Source organism: Propithecus coquereli, unplaced genomic scaffold (assembly GCF_000956105.1).
Source record: "Propithecus coquereli isolate 6110/MARCELLA unplaced genomic scaffold, Pcoq_1.0 Scaffold11, whole genome shotgun sequence".
NCBI classification, from domain to species: domain Eukaryota; kingdom Metazoa; phylum Chordata; class Mammalia; order Primates; family Indriidae; genus Propithecus; species Propithecus coquereli.
This window is the reverse complement of record NW_012134969.1, coordinates 3,286,653-3,301,702: the sequence shown is the minus strand read 5'-3', so window position 1 is coordinate 3,301,702 and position 15,050 is coordinate 3,286,653. Positions and strand designations below refer to the sequence as shown.

General features: G+C 39.1%; 1 protein-coding gene across 1 annotated transcript in view; it reads left to right on the top strand.

Annotated features, from left to right (window-relative positions):
- VWA8 (von Willebrand factor A domain containing 8) overlaps window positions 1–15,050 on the top strand; it is a 425,342-nt gene that overhangs the window by 393,398 nt on the left and 16,894 nt on the right. Inside the window, exon 38 of the mRNA XM_012648214.1 lies at window positions 13,836–13,961. Coding sequence (XP_012503668.1) covers window positions 13,836–13,961 — 126 coding nt within the window. The remainder of the gene's footprint in view (window positions 1–13,835; window positions 13,962–15,050) is intronic.

The following is a 15,050-nucleotide window of genomic DNA, read 5'->3' as shown; positions in this document are numbered from 1 at the left end:
AGAAACAGAGGAACATTTAGGATCATCCAGGGTATGTGTCCTCTCTGCCCCCTGGCTCCTCCTCCTCCTGCCCTCCCCCTGCCCTCACATGGCCTGCCTTTTTAGCTGTTTCACAGAACAACTGTTGGTGATATTGCTATTGCCCCTAAAAATAGTGATTAAGATTTTTCAGTGCTTCCTAACCAGTGACCATTATTTGGAGATTTCACATTTGAAATCATGCCCTGGTCAATTTGCACAAATAATTAAGGAAGAGCTAAGTATTCCCTAAAATCACAAGCGAAGTCAAATTACTTTGTCTAAAGAGAAAGCAGGGCCTCATTTCAGGAGCAAAGCGGCAGGATTCGGAGCCAGGCTGTGGCGTGCTTCTCCACTCTGCTCTGGAATCTCATGTTTCCTTTCTGTGAAGTGTTTGAATTGATTGCCTTCAGTTATACCTTTTCTTTCTTTGATTCTTCTTTGTAATTGTTCTTTTGAGGGAAGTTTTATTATTGATATATTTTGCTAGATATTGGTGGTTAGAAGTTCTGTGATCCAGTTTAATCTACCATCTTTATCAAAAACTCTGGGAAAGCCTCATTTTTCAAAAGATCTAAACTGTATCAGGAAATTAAGAAAAGTTTCATCATTTCCAAGAGGAAAAAAATCTTTATAATAATTAGCTAGGCCCAACGCAGTGGCTCACAGCTGTAATCCTAGCACTCTGGGAGGCCAAGGCAGAAAGATTGCTTGAGCTTGGGAGTTCAAGATCAGCCTGAGAAGAGTGAGGCCCCATCTCTACTAATAGGAAAATTAGTCAGGCATCATGGCATGCACCTGTAGTTCAGCTACTCAGGAGGCTGAGGCAGGAGGATCACTTGAGCTCAGGAGTTTGAGGTTGCAGTGAGCTATGATGATGACACTGCACTCTAGCCCAGGTGACAGACTGAGACTCTGTCTCTAAATAGATAGATAGATAGATAGATACCTAATTTCAAAATCTGAGGAATGTAAGGATTAAATCGTTTTCTTGAAAAAAAAAATACATATGCAGTTACGTAGGGTAAAACAGGATAAGATTTTATGTAAACTGCGTGAACAACATAACATCGAATAATTGGATTTTCTTCCATAGTCACTCACTTGACAAATGTTCATGCCCTGGGCATTGAAGGCACCTGGGAACTGCCAGGTGGGCTCTGAGCTTCAGGGCAAGGCAGGAGTTGGTGAAGGGCCAAAATGCGTGGTTCAGAAGAGAGGAAGGTAGTGGGAGATGGTGCTTGTACTAGGCCTAGAGAATGAATATAGTTTAGTCATTCATTCATTTCTTAAGTTCTTGATGCACACCAGGCATTAGGGGTAGAAAAATAAAATATAGCCCCTGACCTCAAAGAAGGAACTCAAGACAAACAATTTCCTAAATTCTTTAGAAAAGTTTGTACATAGTTCTATGAGACGAATGAAGAGAGGCTTCATGGAGAATGTAATGCTTGCTTTCACTCCGGAAAGATGCTGAGGAATTCCCAGGTGGTTGGGAGTGAAGACAATCCAGACATAGGAAACATACGTGTAAGTGCACAGGGGTGTGAGAGAGCATGGTGAGTGCAGAGAAGGGCAAGGTGTTCACTGTGGCTAAGAAGAGCACAACCTGGTGGCAGACGATGACAAGAGAGGAGGCTGGCAGAGTCACAGGCACCAGATCCTGAATAGCCCTGGATGCCACGAGGACATGCAGACAACATTGAGTTCTACCCTGTGGACAGACAGAGGCCATGAGAGGATTCATAGTACCAGACAGGGATATAACAATGCGTTTTGAATTGAAGGTATCAGATTCCTCATGGTATTAGTATAACTAATACTCTAGTATTAGTTAATGGCTTGATTGGTATTTTTAGGGCACAATGCTATAGTTACTTTTATAAACATCATCACATTTGATCCTACATCAGCCCTTTAAGATAAATGGCATTATGTTTCTAAAACCAGCAAAAAGAAAAATCAAATCCACTACTGTTACTGCTCACAGCACACAGGTGAAGCCTGGGTTAGAATTAGGGTCAGCATTAAGGAATGCTTTTGGTAATCACCACAGTGGTGAGACCAGTATCAAAAAACAGTGACCAGGCCGGGCGCGGTGGCTCATGCCTGTAATCCTAGCATTCTGGGAGGCCGAGGCGGGCGGATCGTTTGAGCTCAGGAGTTCGAGACCAGCCTGAGCAAGAGCGAGACCCCATCTCTACTAAAAAAACAGAAAGAAATTGGCTGGACATCTAAAAATATATAGAAAAAATTAGCCGGGCATGGTGGCGCATGCCTGTAGTCCCAGCTACTCGGGAGGCTGAGGCAGTAGGATCGCTTGAGCCCAGGAGTTTGAGGTTGCTGTGAGCTAGGCTGACGCCCACGGCACTCTAGCCCAGGCAACAGAGTGAGATGCTGTCTCAAAAAAAAAAAAAACACTGACCAGTTTTGCTTTCAGCTTTCAAAGAGAAATAAAAGAAAACTATAAAGGTCTCAGGGAAAAGCAACAAATAAGATTAAATGGATTGAAAACAAGAAGGTGGCACCCATAAAAAAATCCTTAAAGAAATTGGGGTTAATAACTTACTAACTATCCTCGAAGAGATTAACTAATTATTTCAGGAAAGATTTTATTCTCTTCTTCTCTGGAAATCTAAAAAAGAGAAAATAGGCTTAAATAATACCAAGAAAGAATTTTAAGATATGTGAAAGGAGATAAAAGTGATTTAATCTTTGAATAAGTAGCTAAAATGGATATAGAACTTCCATCTCTAGAAATCTTTACAAACGATACCGGCATTATAATAATAGCAAGCATTTACTGAGCATTTCCCAGGCACCGGGCATTCAGCTAGGTGCCTTACATTATCATCATCATCATCATCATCAAGCTCACCTCCTTCATCAGTGCTTACTGGCTAATAGTGCCAGCTCTGTACCCAGACAGCCTGGATCTGTAAAATGGGAATGACAGATAACGTGGCATTAATGAAGATTAAATTAGATGATACATGTAGACCATTTAAAACAGTGCCTGGCATATAGCATTCTCTGCAGAAGGATTAGGGTCATCATTACCTTCACTGTGCTTGCTAATACTCATCAGCTTGGACCACAGGCCAGACACCCAGTCAAGTACATTACATTCATTGTGCTATTTAATCTCTATAAAAACCAGTAAGTATTATTTTCTACATCTGATAGATGTGGAAACTGAGACATAAATTATCCCAATTCTCATAATCCTGTGAAATATAAATATTTTGCCCCCACTTTATAAATGAGAGAACTGAAGCTTAGAAAGTTAGTGTCACCTGTCCTGGGTTATATGGCTAGTGAAGCAGGTGTTTGAGCTTAAAGCTCAAGTCCCAGTTATTTGTTAGGTCTCTGTTATCTTCCAACTCTACAATTCCATAAAAAGTATAGTTCCTAAGTATACTCATAAGACATTTTTCATCATTATTCAAATGCCAACACAGCGTTTTCAAGTGTTTCCCTTACTGAATCTTTATTTTTAATTCATAGGGGAATTATTCTCGGGTGGGCCTTCTAGTCCTCAATTTAGGGAGATAGGGCTAGTTTAAAACACAGCTACTGGCCAAGAATGGACAAGGCCTTATAGAATATGAAACTTTAGATTGTAGCAAAAAAGCAAGAAGGCTTTGATTTGGTCCCGTTTTTGCCATCTTCTGCCAGTCCTGTGTGGCTCTGATTGACTAATATCTTCCAGCTATTTTGAGGTTGCTGCATAATCCCAGTAACCATGGGTGTTTCTCCTTGGTGAGCAACACAAACTCTGGCCAGGAACTAGCAACTCACCATTTGAGATGACTTTCCAAAGCACAGCTTCAGACCCACGCACTGATTCCGGGTGACTGGGCAGAGATTTGAGGAGCAGGAAATGCTGTTGCCACCAGATGTTAACATCTGCTTCAGCATGTGCCCGTGTTGCAGCACGTATCTGTCTTCTCAATCGAGATAGCTGTCACCATAGCTTCCTTGGCTTCCTTGGCTTCTTTGAGTTATTGGACCTTTTCCCTTTTCTGAATCGATAGGAAGAGTTTGCTTACTAGAATAGTAGAGTCTATAAGTACTTCCATTATACTTGGTTTAGAATCTCAATCTCTGATTGCAGCATTCTCGAACAAAAGAAAACATCCATTCCCACAAAAAGCCACTTGATTTTAATCATATCTTTTCTGCAATGTTTTTCTGCTCTGCAATCAGTAATTTCATTCTCGGGCTAAACTAAATTAGCCTTTTTCTGATTGCTTTGGCTAGCATGATATCGCTATGAACCAACAATTATATTCTTTTCTTTCCCCTCTAGTGTCTCAAAATGAGCTTTTGTTCACATAAATCACGTTTGGAACACTGACCGTGTGGCATGCACTGTGCTTAGCACTGAGAACACAAAGATTGATAAGATATTGCCCCTGTACTAAGAAAATTCTCATCTTGAGAGACAGAACAGAAGATACCTACACAGATCATTTCAGTTTAATATGGTAATGGCCTAGATAGAGGGATTCTTAGACTATAATGGAGGCCCAGAAGAAAGGGATTCAAGGATAGATTTTGAAGGAAAGGATACATGAGCTGTCTTGACAGACACACAAGTATTAACCAGACAAAGAAGGGTGGAAACAGTGCCCTAGGAGGGGGCATGGCATGGACAAAGGCATGACGCTGTGTGGTCTCAGAAATGAGCTGAGGGCAGGCCACAAGCAGGATACCACCCAATGGGAAATGCAAATAAGGACATGAGGCTGAGAGGCGGGTAGGTGCCAGATAAGGTACTTGAGACTCTTTTCTGAGAATCCACTTTGCTCATATGTGAAAAGCAGAAAGCATTTTCCCCTTCCTTTTATTTAGTCTGTAATAACTGTTTCACTCAGTAGACATGTATTGAATATCTATTTTGCCTAAGGGTTCTTGCCTTCGATAACTACCCTTCTAGGGAAGAAGACACATGTATAGTTGTAATGTAAGACATAATATGGTCAATGCCACAGAAAGGTTTTAAGCAAAGTGCTGTGATTATGTATACAAATATGTGAGTAATTTCTAGGCTGGATGGTTGGTGAGGAACTCATAGAGAAAGTGTCCTTTTAGTTGGACCATGAAGGATGGGCATGGTTTCAACTGGTTACTCTCTTCTGAGGATGGGGGTGGAAGGAGAGCATTGATCAGTACTTCTCAAACCTTCAGTGGGGAGGGGCCAGGTTTTTTTTCAATCCAGCGTGGACTAATACTTTTATAAAATAGAATAGAAATAGTTTCAGAATAACTGAGAAACTGATTTTAAAATGGCATACAAAATACAGGCCCAAATTTTTTAATATTAGATTCAACAAACATCAAATTACTTTGCCAGATTGGCACACAAGTTTCTAAATTCTTACTGTCGGTTTCTGTTGCTTATTTCATCATAGGCCAGTAACAGGTGTTCATAGACTGACAGCTGTTTGTGAAGATCTGATCTAGACAGAAGAAACCTCTGAGCCAAGGACAAACACTTAAATACAAGGCTGTATGGAGAATAACAAACAGCCAGAGTAACTAAGTTCTAGGTTTTGGGGTAGGCTTGAGGGAAGGGGGCAGTAGGAGAGAAAACGAGGGAGAACAGGAATCCCAGAGGGCCTTGAGCACCATGCTAAGGAGGCTGACTGTGTTCTTTAATCAGGGAGGAGCCATGAAGGCATTTGAGAAAGGGAGTGGTGTGGTTATATCTGTTTTAGGAAGTTTCATATCTGTAGAGAGAGAAAGTTTCACAGAAGAGAGAGGTAGAAGCCGGGAAGTCAAATCATAAAATTATTTGAGTTAATCAGGTGAGAAGTGATAGGTGCCTGAACCAGGGTAATTGAAATGAAAATGGAAAGGGTGAGACAAATTCAAGAAGCAGTTTGGAGGGAGGACAAGAAGACAGTGACCAACTGAATGTGGGGTAAGGGGGACGGAGAGGTTTTCAAGCCCTAGAGGACAGAAATAGGGACTGCAGGAAGAGAAGAGACTTGTGAAGAAAGCAAATGTTTGCTTTGGATGTTAGTATGTTTTCTCACTACTGGGATACCTATGTAAAAAATGTCAGGCATGATATTTGAAGTTTTTAAAATGTGAATCTGGAGTTCAGGAGCAAGGTGAGGACCAGATAGGGTTACGTATCTACGTGGACATTTATGTGTGTATTGTCATGGTCATCTGTATGGGGGACAGCCCAAGACAAGAGAGAGGATGTGTTGACTAAGGCAAGAGTATAGGGCAAGGAGAGGGGAAGGGTGAAAACAGCCATGTCAAGGAACGTCTGCATTTCAGGGGAGAGTAGCAAAGTACCAGATGTTCTTTCTTAGCACATGAATGGCTCATCACTCAGCATGTGGTGTCAGTGGCCATGAGAGGACAACTTCAGCCCAGTGCAGCCTGGAAATATAGTCCTGACTTTGGTGCTGCATAAGCCTGTGCATCTAACTTATTCTTTGCCAGATGACTGTTAAAATGATTAAAATAGTAAAAAGCCATAAACAGTGAAGAACCCACATGACAGTAGTAATTAAGGAAGGGTGCAGGTGACATGCAAGAAGCTTTGAAGAATTTTTGCTAAATACAGAGTGATGGGACCCCTATCAAAGGCTCCTTGAAAACCTTCCTGAGAAATAGCATTGCTAGCAAATAAGTGTGTGAGACCTAAAATCTCATTAACACCCCTTGATGAGAGAAGCAGGGAAGAGAAGAGGGCCCTAGAACTGGTGAGAAGCAGGGCCCTTGGCCTCCATTTTGTCACTGCGAAGCAGCAGCGTGTGACAGCAGCAGCACCGGGGAGAAGGGGGTTTCATGCAGTGGCTACGACAAGCGGGAAGCTGGAAAGAGAACAGCACAGGGAAAGAGGCCAGACAAGCCCCGACTTATACTTGGCTCAAACACTAGATCAAACAAAAGCCAAATGCCTGAAGTTGGCCCCAGTGCAATGGCTTTTCCAAACAAAATAAGAAATGATGTGAAGATGAATTTCTCATGCTGCGGCTATCCACAGTTCCAACTCCCTCCCCGCTGAATTCTTCAGCTGGCATTGTAGATTTGGTTCAACTAACACCACTTTAAAATCCTTAAGGAGAATTCCAGCAGTAATGAAGTGGAAAGTGAATGCAACCAAGGAGAATCCATGCAATCTCTTCCTGACAGTTTTGTATAGCCATCTCATCATTGGAGAATAAGGACACAGAAAAAAATAAAACAACATGGGGTATATGAGAAGATTCTTCATTGAAGTAGAGTAACAAGCATTCAAGATATAAAAGAACATGCTGCTGGGTTAGAATATTTTCTTCAGAAAACATAAAATTTTTAGAAAACATCTGCTTTGTGTTCTCATAATTCAAAGAAACTTGAAGTATGTGACATAAGACAGAGATTCAGAAAGATCGGGCTAAGAAGCAAGCAGAAATAATAAGGGAGTTGAAATCAATAAGGAAAAAATATTTAAAAACTGAAAATGCAATACCAAACTTAAATCTACATGAAAAGTAGAAAGAATAGACACAATCCAGTCTTTGATCTAAGTACTAACGTGAATGACAAACTTGAAAACTTATTCCAGACTACAGAGGAATTAAAGAGGTAAAAACCATAAGAAGTTGATCGATAAAAACAGAGTGGAGAGGTAACATCAGAGCCATGAGTCGTCCCACTAACTAGGACAGTACCTGCTCAATGGACTAATGATAATCCCAAAGAAGAGGCCACCAAAAAAGATACATAAACAATCATCAAAGTAGTGACAAAACTATACTGAGGTGAAGAAAGGGCTAAATCTATGGATCAAAAGAACTTTACTGAGTACCAGGCAAAATTAATGAAGAGCTAAGCACCTCCCCACAGCTTTATGTCTAACATTGCAAAAATAATGAAAGTATCCTAAAAGCATATAAGCAGACAAAAACAAACTATTGACTTGTTTTTGAGAAAGAAAAATTAGTCTTACATTAGTTGTCCCCAAAATGTTGAATGCCAGAAGATAGTAGAATAATGTCTATAGGATTTTCATGGGAAAATTCTTGTGACCCAAGAATTCTATACTCAGCCAAAGTACAAAGGTGACAGAAAGACATTTTCAGATATTCAGAGACTTAAAATGTCATATAAGTACCCTTTTTGAAAGTAATTTTGAAATATGTATATACATGTATGTTCACAATATATACACAGGTGTAAATATTCCAGCCAATTAAAAGAGGAATCAAAATTCCTTAAGAACGAGAACCTTGTGGTATAAAAAGACCAGTAATGACCATTGGAGGTAGTTAAATACAGAATCAGGACTAAATAATTGTGCTAAATAAGTTTAAAAGAAAACTCAAAAGCAAGAATTATTCTTTTTAAAAATATACAATATTAAAAATCATGAATTTAATAAACAGTTTAAATTCTTGCATTATTTTTAAAATTAACCAAAAATCAAGATTTTGGTTAATTAAGTTGGTATAGAGGAGGAATAGAATGAAGTAAAAGTGTAATAATTCATGTTACATAGGAGAGTGGCAAAAATATTCTTTCATTCCTGAAAATAGAGAAATACAAGTTCCTATCAGGCTTTTTAAAGACTTAAAGTTATGATGTCAGTATTTTTTAATATATTTCTTGCAAATGACAACATATTTTACAAAAGTTCCTCTGATTGCTGTGTGAAGAGGGGGACTGTATGGGGACAAGCGTAGAAAGAGGGACACCAGTGGGAGGCCATTGCAGTGGTCCAGGGGAGAGAAATTGGGGCTGGACTAAGGATGGAGGGTTGGACATGGGGATGGTAAGAGATGGTCAGATACTGCCAGGAGTCGAGAGGATTTGCCAGTGGACTTGGTGTGGGTGAAAGGGGAGTTAAGGATGGCTCCTATGTGTGGGGCCTGAACAGCTGGAGGAATGAGGTTGCCCATTGCCTTTCACAGAGGTGGGGAAGACTTTGAGGGTGGGCCTTGAGGGGTGGAATCTAGGGTTTAGTTCTGAACTTAAGTTTAAGATGCCTGTTATAGATGTACACCAAAATGTGCGGTTCCCAGCTCCTTGGAGTTACGAAATAGTTAATTCTCGAAAGAAAGGCCTAAAATTGTTTTTGTTCATAAAAACTATTTAAAGGATAGTAAATTGTCACGCAAAGTAATGATTAAGCTCCACGTCAGCATCCAAGAGTACAAGCTCTTCAAATGAGAATCACCTTTGTTAAGTACATGAATCTTCATTTTCCCTTGCCAAGAGATGTTATTTCATACAACGGGAATTCCTTGGAATAAGAAGGTGCATATCTTCTCTTTTCTTTGCCATGCTCTTGCCCTATTGAGATCACTCAGGAACTTAAACAGCTATTTACTCAGATATTTCTAATGACTATGTCAAAATATTGAGAACCACAAAGTAAAATTTATTTCCACTTAATGTTTGTTATTTTATAAATATTATGTAGAAGTTTTCCTTAATCTAATAATTATTTGTTCTGATGATATAGATGAGTAGCATAATACATATATGTTGGTTGAGCATAGAGAAATGTTAAAATACTGGGAGCTAATGTTTCATAAGAGAAGCGCTGTTCCCAAACATTGTTTACAGCTATTCATTCACCCAGCAAGTATTTCTGTGCTTTATTCTGTAGACTGTATATACTTTCTACAAAAATTGCTGCTTAACTCTTTCTAATCTCTTCATTAAACAAATTCTCAAGGAATAAGAGACTATTGGCTTGAATATAGAATTCATAGGTAAAGAGACTCTTGATTAACCATAACTCAAATAAGTGAAGACTTAAGATTAATCATAGTGCTTTCACTGCTGAAATCACAAGACAAAGTGTCACAAACCACAAGATAATTGGTTTTTGTCAAGTTTATTTATTCTGCTGCCCTCAGTGCTACAGATGTGCGTCTGTGTGTGTATGTGTATGTGTGTGTGTTTGTGTATACTTTTTGACTAACCACGTATTTCCCAGAAAATGAATTAACCAGGATACATCATTCTCTGGGTATTTCAGTTAGTTCAAGTGTTTTTTATGTGAAAGTAGTAAAACTATATTTCTTTTCCAAAAAGTCTGTGACATAGACTTTTTATTGGTGCAACCTAGCTTTATGTTTAATGAGTTCTCATTAGTATGAATTTATAGTATAATACAAAACAGATGGACTATTTATAAGGATACTTTACTTCATGCAGTAGGAATATATAATAAATAACATGTTTGGCCCTTTGTTATAAATAAAAGTATATAGTTAAATGCAGTAGGAACTTACTATTTAAAGAAATATTTCAATAAGTCTCATAAAATACAGAAGCCTTTATATTCACAGTGCAAAATAATAAATATTTCTATTCAGCCTTCAGTAGCTTTTTAAAGAGCTCCCCCTCCAGCCCATTGCCCCCAAGAGCATCCATTCTGACGGGCCTCTTCCTGTTTTGAGTTTCCAAGTATTGGTGGGCTGGCTAGACGATAGAAAATAAATTTTCTGCCCGTATTCATCTGCAAGTTACATACTTGAAAACTAATGAACAGTGCTGCTATTATTAAAATGTCTTTGTACCCAATAGTTCTGGATCAAAAGACTGATACATAGTTTTACTTTTCAAAAACAAAAACTACTGGTTCATGTTCCTAAAAATATCAGTGACCAGCAGTACCCAAAGTAATTCATTTATCTGTAAAAAAAAATAAAAATGAAGGGCGTAAACTAGACACCCACCAAAATGGCTAAAAAGGATTTTTTTTAAGTTATCAATATCAAGTGTTGGTGAGGACATAAGCAAATGAAACCCTCATGCACTGCTTATGGGAATGTAAATTGGAAAAATCACTTTGGAAAAAGTGTTTAGCGGTATCTACTAAAGTTGAATGTATCTGTACTCTGCGACTCAGGATCTCTGCCCAACAGCAACATGCACATACCTGCTCCAAAAGACATGTTCGGGAATATTCACAGAGGCATTATTCATAGCAGCCCCAGACTGAAAACAGCGGAGTTGCAGAATGGGTAAATTGTGACAAAGTCATATAATGGAACACTGTTAGAGGGGGAAAGAGAATACAGGGTGTCCTAAAAGTCTCCGTACACAAGAAAAATTTCATAAAATTTTGTAATGAATATTTTGTAAATAAAGGTACATTTAGCTACAATTTCCTATTTTCCCTACATATGGCAACTTTTGGGACACCTCGTAAGAGTACTGCTGCACACGACATGGTATTAATAACTCTCAGGGAGAATGTTGAGCCAGAGAAGCCAGAACAAAAGAGTATATATTGTATGATTCCATTTTTGTAAAGTACAAAAACAGAGAAACTTAATCTATGGTAATAGAGGTCAGAATAGGGGTCCTCTTTGACAGGTGGAAGGTAAAGTCCAGAACAGGGTACTGGGAGGCTTGAGAGGTGTATGTGGTTAAAATGGCGTGTTCACTTTGTAAAAGTTCACTGAGCTCTGCCCTTAAGATTTATTTACTTTATTACAAGTATATTATACTTAAATATGCAAAGTTGACCCACCCCAAAAGGAAGAAAAAGGTAACAGATTTATTGGAAAAGGCCTTACTCCCACTTTTCTTTTATCGGCCTATAAATGGAAACAAAGTCTTCAAGCTAGAGAGTACCTTTAAGGAGTGACAATCATGGGAAAAGAAGGAACATCAACACAAGCAAATTAAGACCCAAAACTCCTAGACTCTTACTTAGATGATGGTGAATCCAGAGACAGAAAACTTAATAATATTTTAAGGGAAAAGTAAGTATTTTGTAATTCTGTAACTGCCTTACCAAGGGCAATAATAGGAACACATGTCCTAAACAGGAATCCCTTTTATCATGTTTACAAGCATTAATTATTAGCACGTATACCAAAGGAAGACCCCCCACAGTACTGTTGGACTTGTGGTTTAGCAGACCTTCACTGATCCTGGCTCGGTCACTCTTCATCACCCATGCCTGTTTCCCCAGTGTGCCCACATCCACCACACGGGATTCTTGTGCCTTTAGCCTGTTACGGTGCCTTCTGGACTCTAACGCTGGTCAGGAGGACTTCACAAACCTCCCATAAGAAGTTAACTTCTGTTCACTTCACAGTCTTATAAAGTAGCTTTGAAAGCTAACAACTAGAGCTAACCAATAAGATTTCTGTCTCACAAACCTACTACAGGGAATTGAAGAAAAACTTAATTCTCCTGGTAAATGATAAATGTCCTAGTGAAGTTTAATCCAATATAGGAATATCTAAAATAGCAAAGTATAGTTACTCCAGATCACTTTATTACAGTGGGATTTTTATAACTATATTTGCAAGGTAATCTACTAAGTAATTTTTATGTATAATACTCCTTTCTGATTGGCATAAAGCATACAATTGTCTGTGGTATTTTTTGGCAATCTTACATTTAAGTCTTCGGAGTACAGAAGAGCATAATGAAATACTTTCCTGGATATGACATTCATTCATTCATTTACTTATTTACTTACTTACCAAGCACACAGGGAGAAAAACAGAGTGATTACCCAATATCCCAGTGGGGCCCAGAAGTTTATATTCCCTCATTTTAGAGGGGAGGGGAAAGTAAGGAATATAGGTAATCCTGTCTACAGCCATACCACCCTGAACACACCCGATCTCGTCTGATCTCGAAAGCTAAACAGGGTCGGGCCTAGTTGGTACTTGGATGGGAGGAATATAGGTAATCTTGTTTAAGGGCAAAAAACGGTTACTAGGGAGGATGACTAGATGCTTGGGAGAATGAATGGATGGGGGAAACAGATTGAGTTGCAAATGATTCTCTTTAGACATTAAATTAAGCTGAGAGACAGGTATTATATTTAAAATTATTTGGGCCAGGTCTGGTTCCATTCTTCATCTTCTTTTCTGTAATATGTTGAGATAACAGGGAGGGGAAGGGAAGATTGTTCTTTTGATGGGTCTGTTTTTTCATAAAGAAAGAGGGAAAGCCCCTTCCAAGTCCTTTTGATCTCTAAAGGTGTTTAATTCAAAATACTCTTTATACCAAAGAGTCATATTTTGGGGTGAAATTTCCTGAGCTCCTTCCCATGCATAAAAATATTTTACCTATTCTTTCTACTTAATGTAATACAGCTTTTGCTGTAACAAACATATGCCTTGATTGGGATATTGTAATTCTTTATAATTTTACTACCGTCTTAGTCCATCTGGCATAGTTATAAGTTATTGTGGCAAAATATTATGTAGAAATACCTTTAGAAAAGTAATTCAAAAGATTTCTGAGTATAGAAGATCAGAGAGACATGTGGGGTACAAAATGTTCACATACTATTGTTTTCAGCTGTTTCCATTTGCACACTAAGTCACGGAGAACTTGAGCAACAAATTCTTTTCCAAAAGAAAGAGCTCTGAAGATCATATTTTCTCTGGGCTTGCAGACAGTGTTAACAAGTTTAAGTTGATTATTTTGTTAACTAATAAATTTTCTCGAAGCACTATGACAGAAAGTCCATAAGAAATCCATCACCATTACGTTTCCAGATAGTGAGCATATCTCCAGGGGTTCATTTGCATACCATTTTCCTGTTCGTGTGTGTTTTAAGTGAATTCATTTTATTGTTCCATATGTTAAAACAATTAAAACTGACAAAATCCCACAAAGGACATTTCTTTGTCAGCAGAGCAGAAACTAGTTCATCTATGCAACTAGTCCATCTATGGAATCCATCTATGATGGTTCATACAGAACCATCACTTATTGAAAGACCCCAAGTGTGTTTTCTGTTATTCATGCACAAAATGTATCAGAGATCCTGCAGAACTAATTAAAATAAGGCTTTGTGTGTGTGTGTGTCATTGTAGGCTAAAGGTAAAGAAAGACAGTGGCTAAGACACCAAGCTACTGGGGAACTAGATGATGCCAAGATCATTGATGGGCTGACTGGAGAAAAAGCCATCTACAAACGTCGGGGTGAGCTCGAGCCACAGGTAAGTTACGGTGAACTAGTAGCCTCAGATCTGCACAGTTTGGCCTTCTTTACAGAAACCTGCTTCCTTGAGTTGAGTCAAAATATCATCAACTCTGAATATGGCAACCAAGGAAAGCATTATTTAAAAAAGAAGAAGAAGAAACAAAAATATTATACTATTTATTACACAACTCACGGTCCCAGCAAGAAACATAAGACATGCCCAAACTGGGTAACTTAAAGAACACTCAATGCAAAGACCATTTACAAAGGTGAGGGTGGAGTTTAGGAAAACCAGAAAGAAACAGCGCAGTAACCCAGGCCTAGCAATAGCAGGGATCTAGCTCATCCTTGGATCTAAAAGGGCGGAGAGAGCAGTTACTAGAACCTGGAGAAGGTAGTTTATGGCACTGTGGCCTTTGGTAGCAGAGCTATCCCATCAGCAATAGCAGAGAAGGAGCTGAGGAAGCAAATATCCCAACCCTCTGATCACCTGCCAGTGCATCCTATCAGCAGAACCGACTGAAAGCCAGCAGCCAAGAGAGTGGCTGATATGGTTGTAGGTGCCAAGGGAAAATTTCCCCTTCACTCTTTGAAGGTTCTTTGAAAATCAACTGACAAAATGAAGATTGATAGGAGAAAAGGCATATAAATTTATTGACATGGACAAGAGGAAAATCAGGGTGATTACCCCACCACTCAGTGGGGTACAGATTGTTATATACCCTTCTTTTTAGGGGAAAGGGAAATGGGGAAGTGTAGATGATTTTAGGGGGTAGTAAATGATTTTTAGGGGAATCCAAAGGGCTTGAAGAACACACAGTGGCCTGCGACAAAGTCTGTTGGACCTACGGAGCAGACAAAGTCAGTCCAGGTGTGTTGACAGACTTCAGTGTTTCCTCACTTCACCCTTGCTTTGGGAGAGACAGAAAATTGGGAGACCAGGATGTGGTGGGGTCAGAGAAACCTTGAGAGGTGGCTTCAGTTCAGCATGTCAAAGCACCATATTTTGGGGTATCGCTTTCTAAGCCCCAATATTATCCATACAGATCAGCTTCCAGGACACAGAAGGTGCCCTGGAAGGGAAACTAAAGACACCCTATATGTC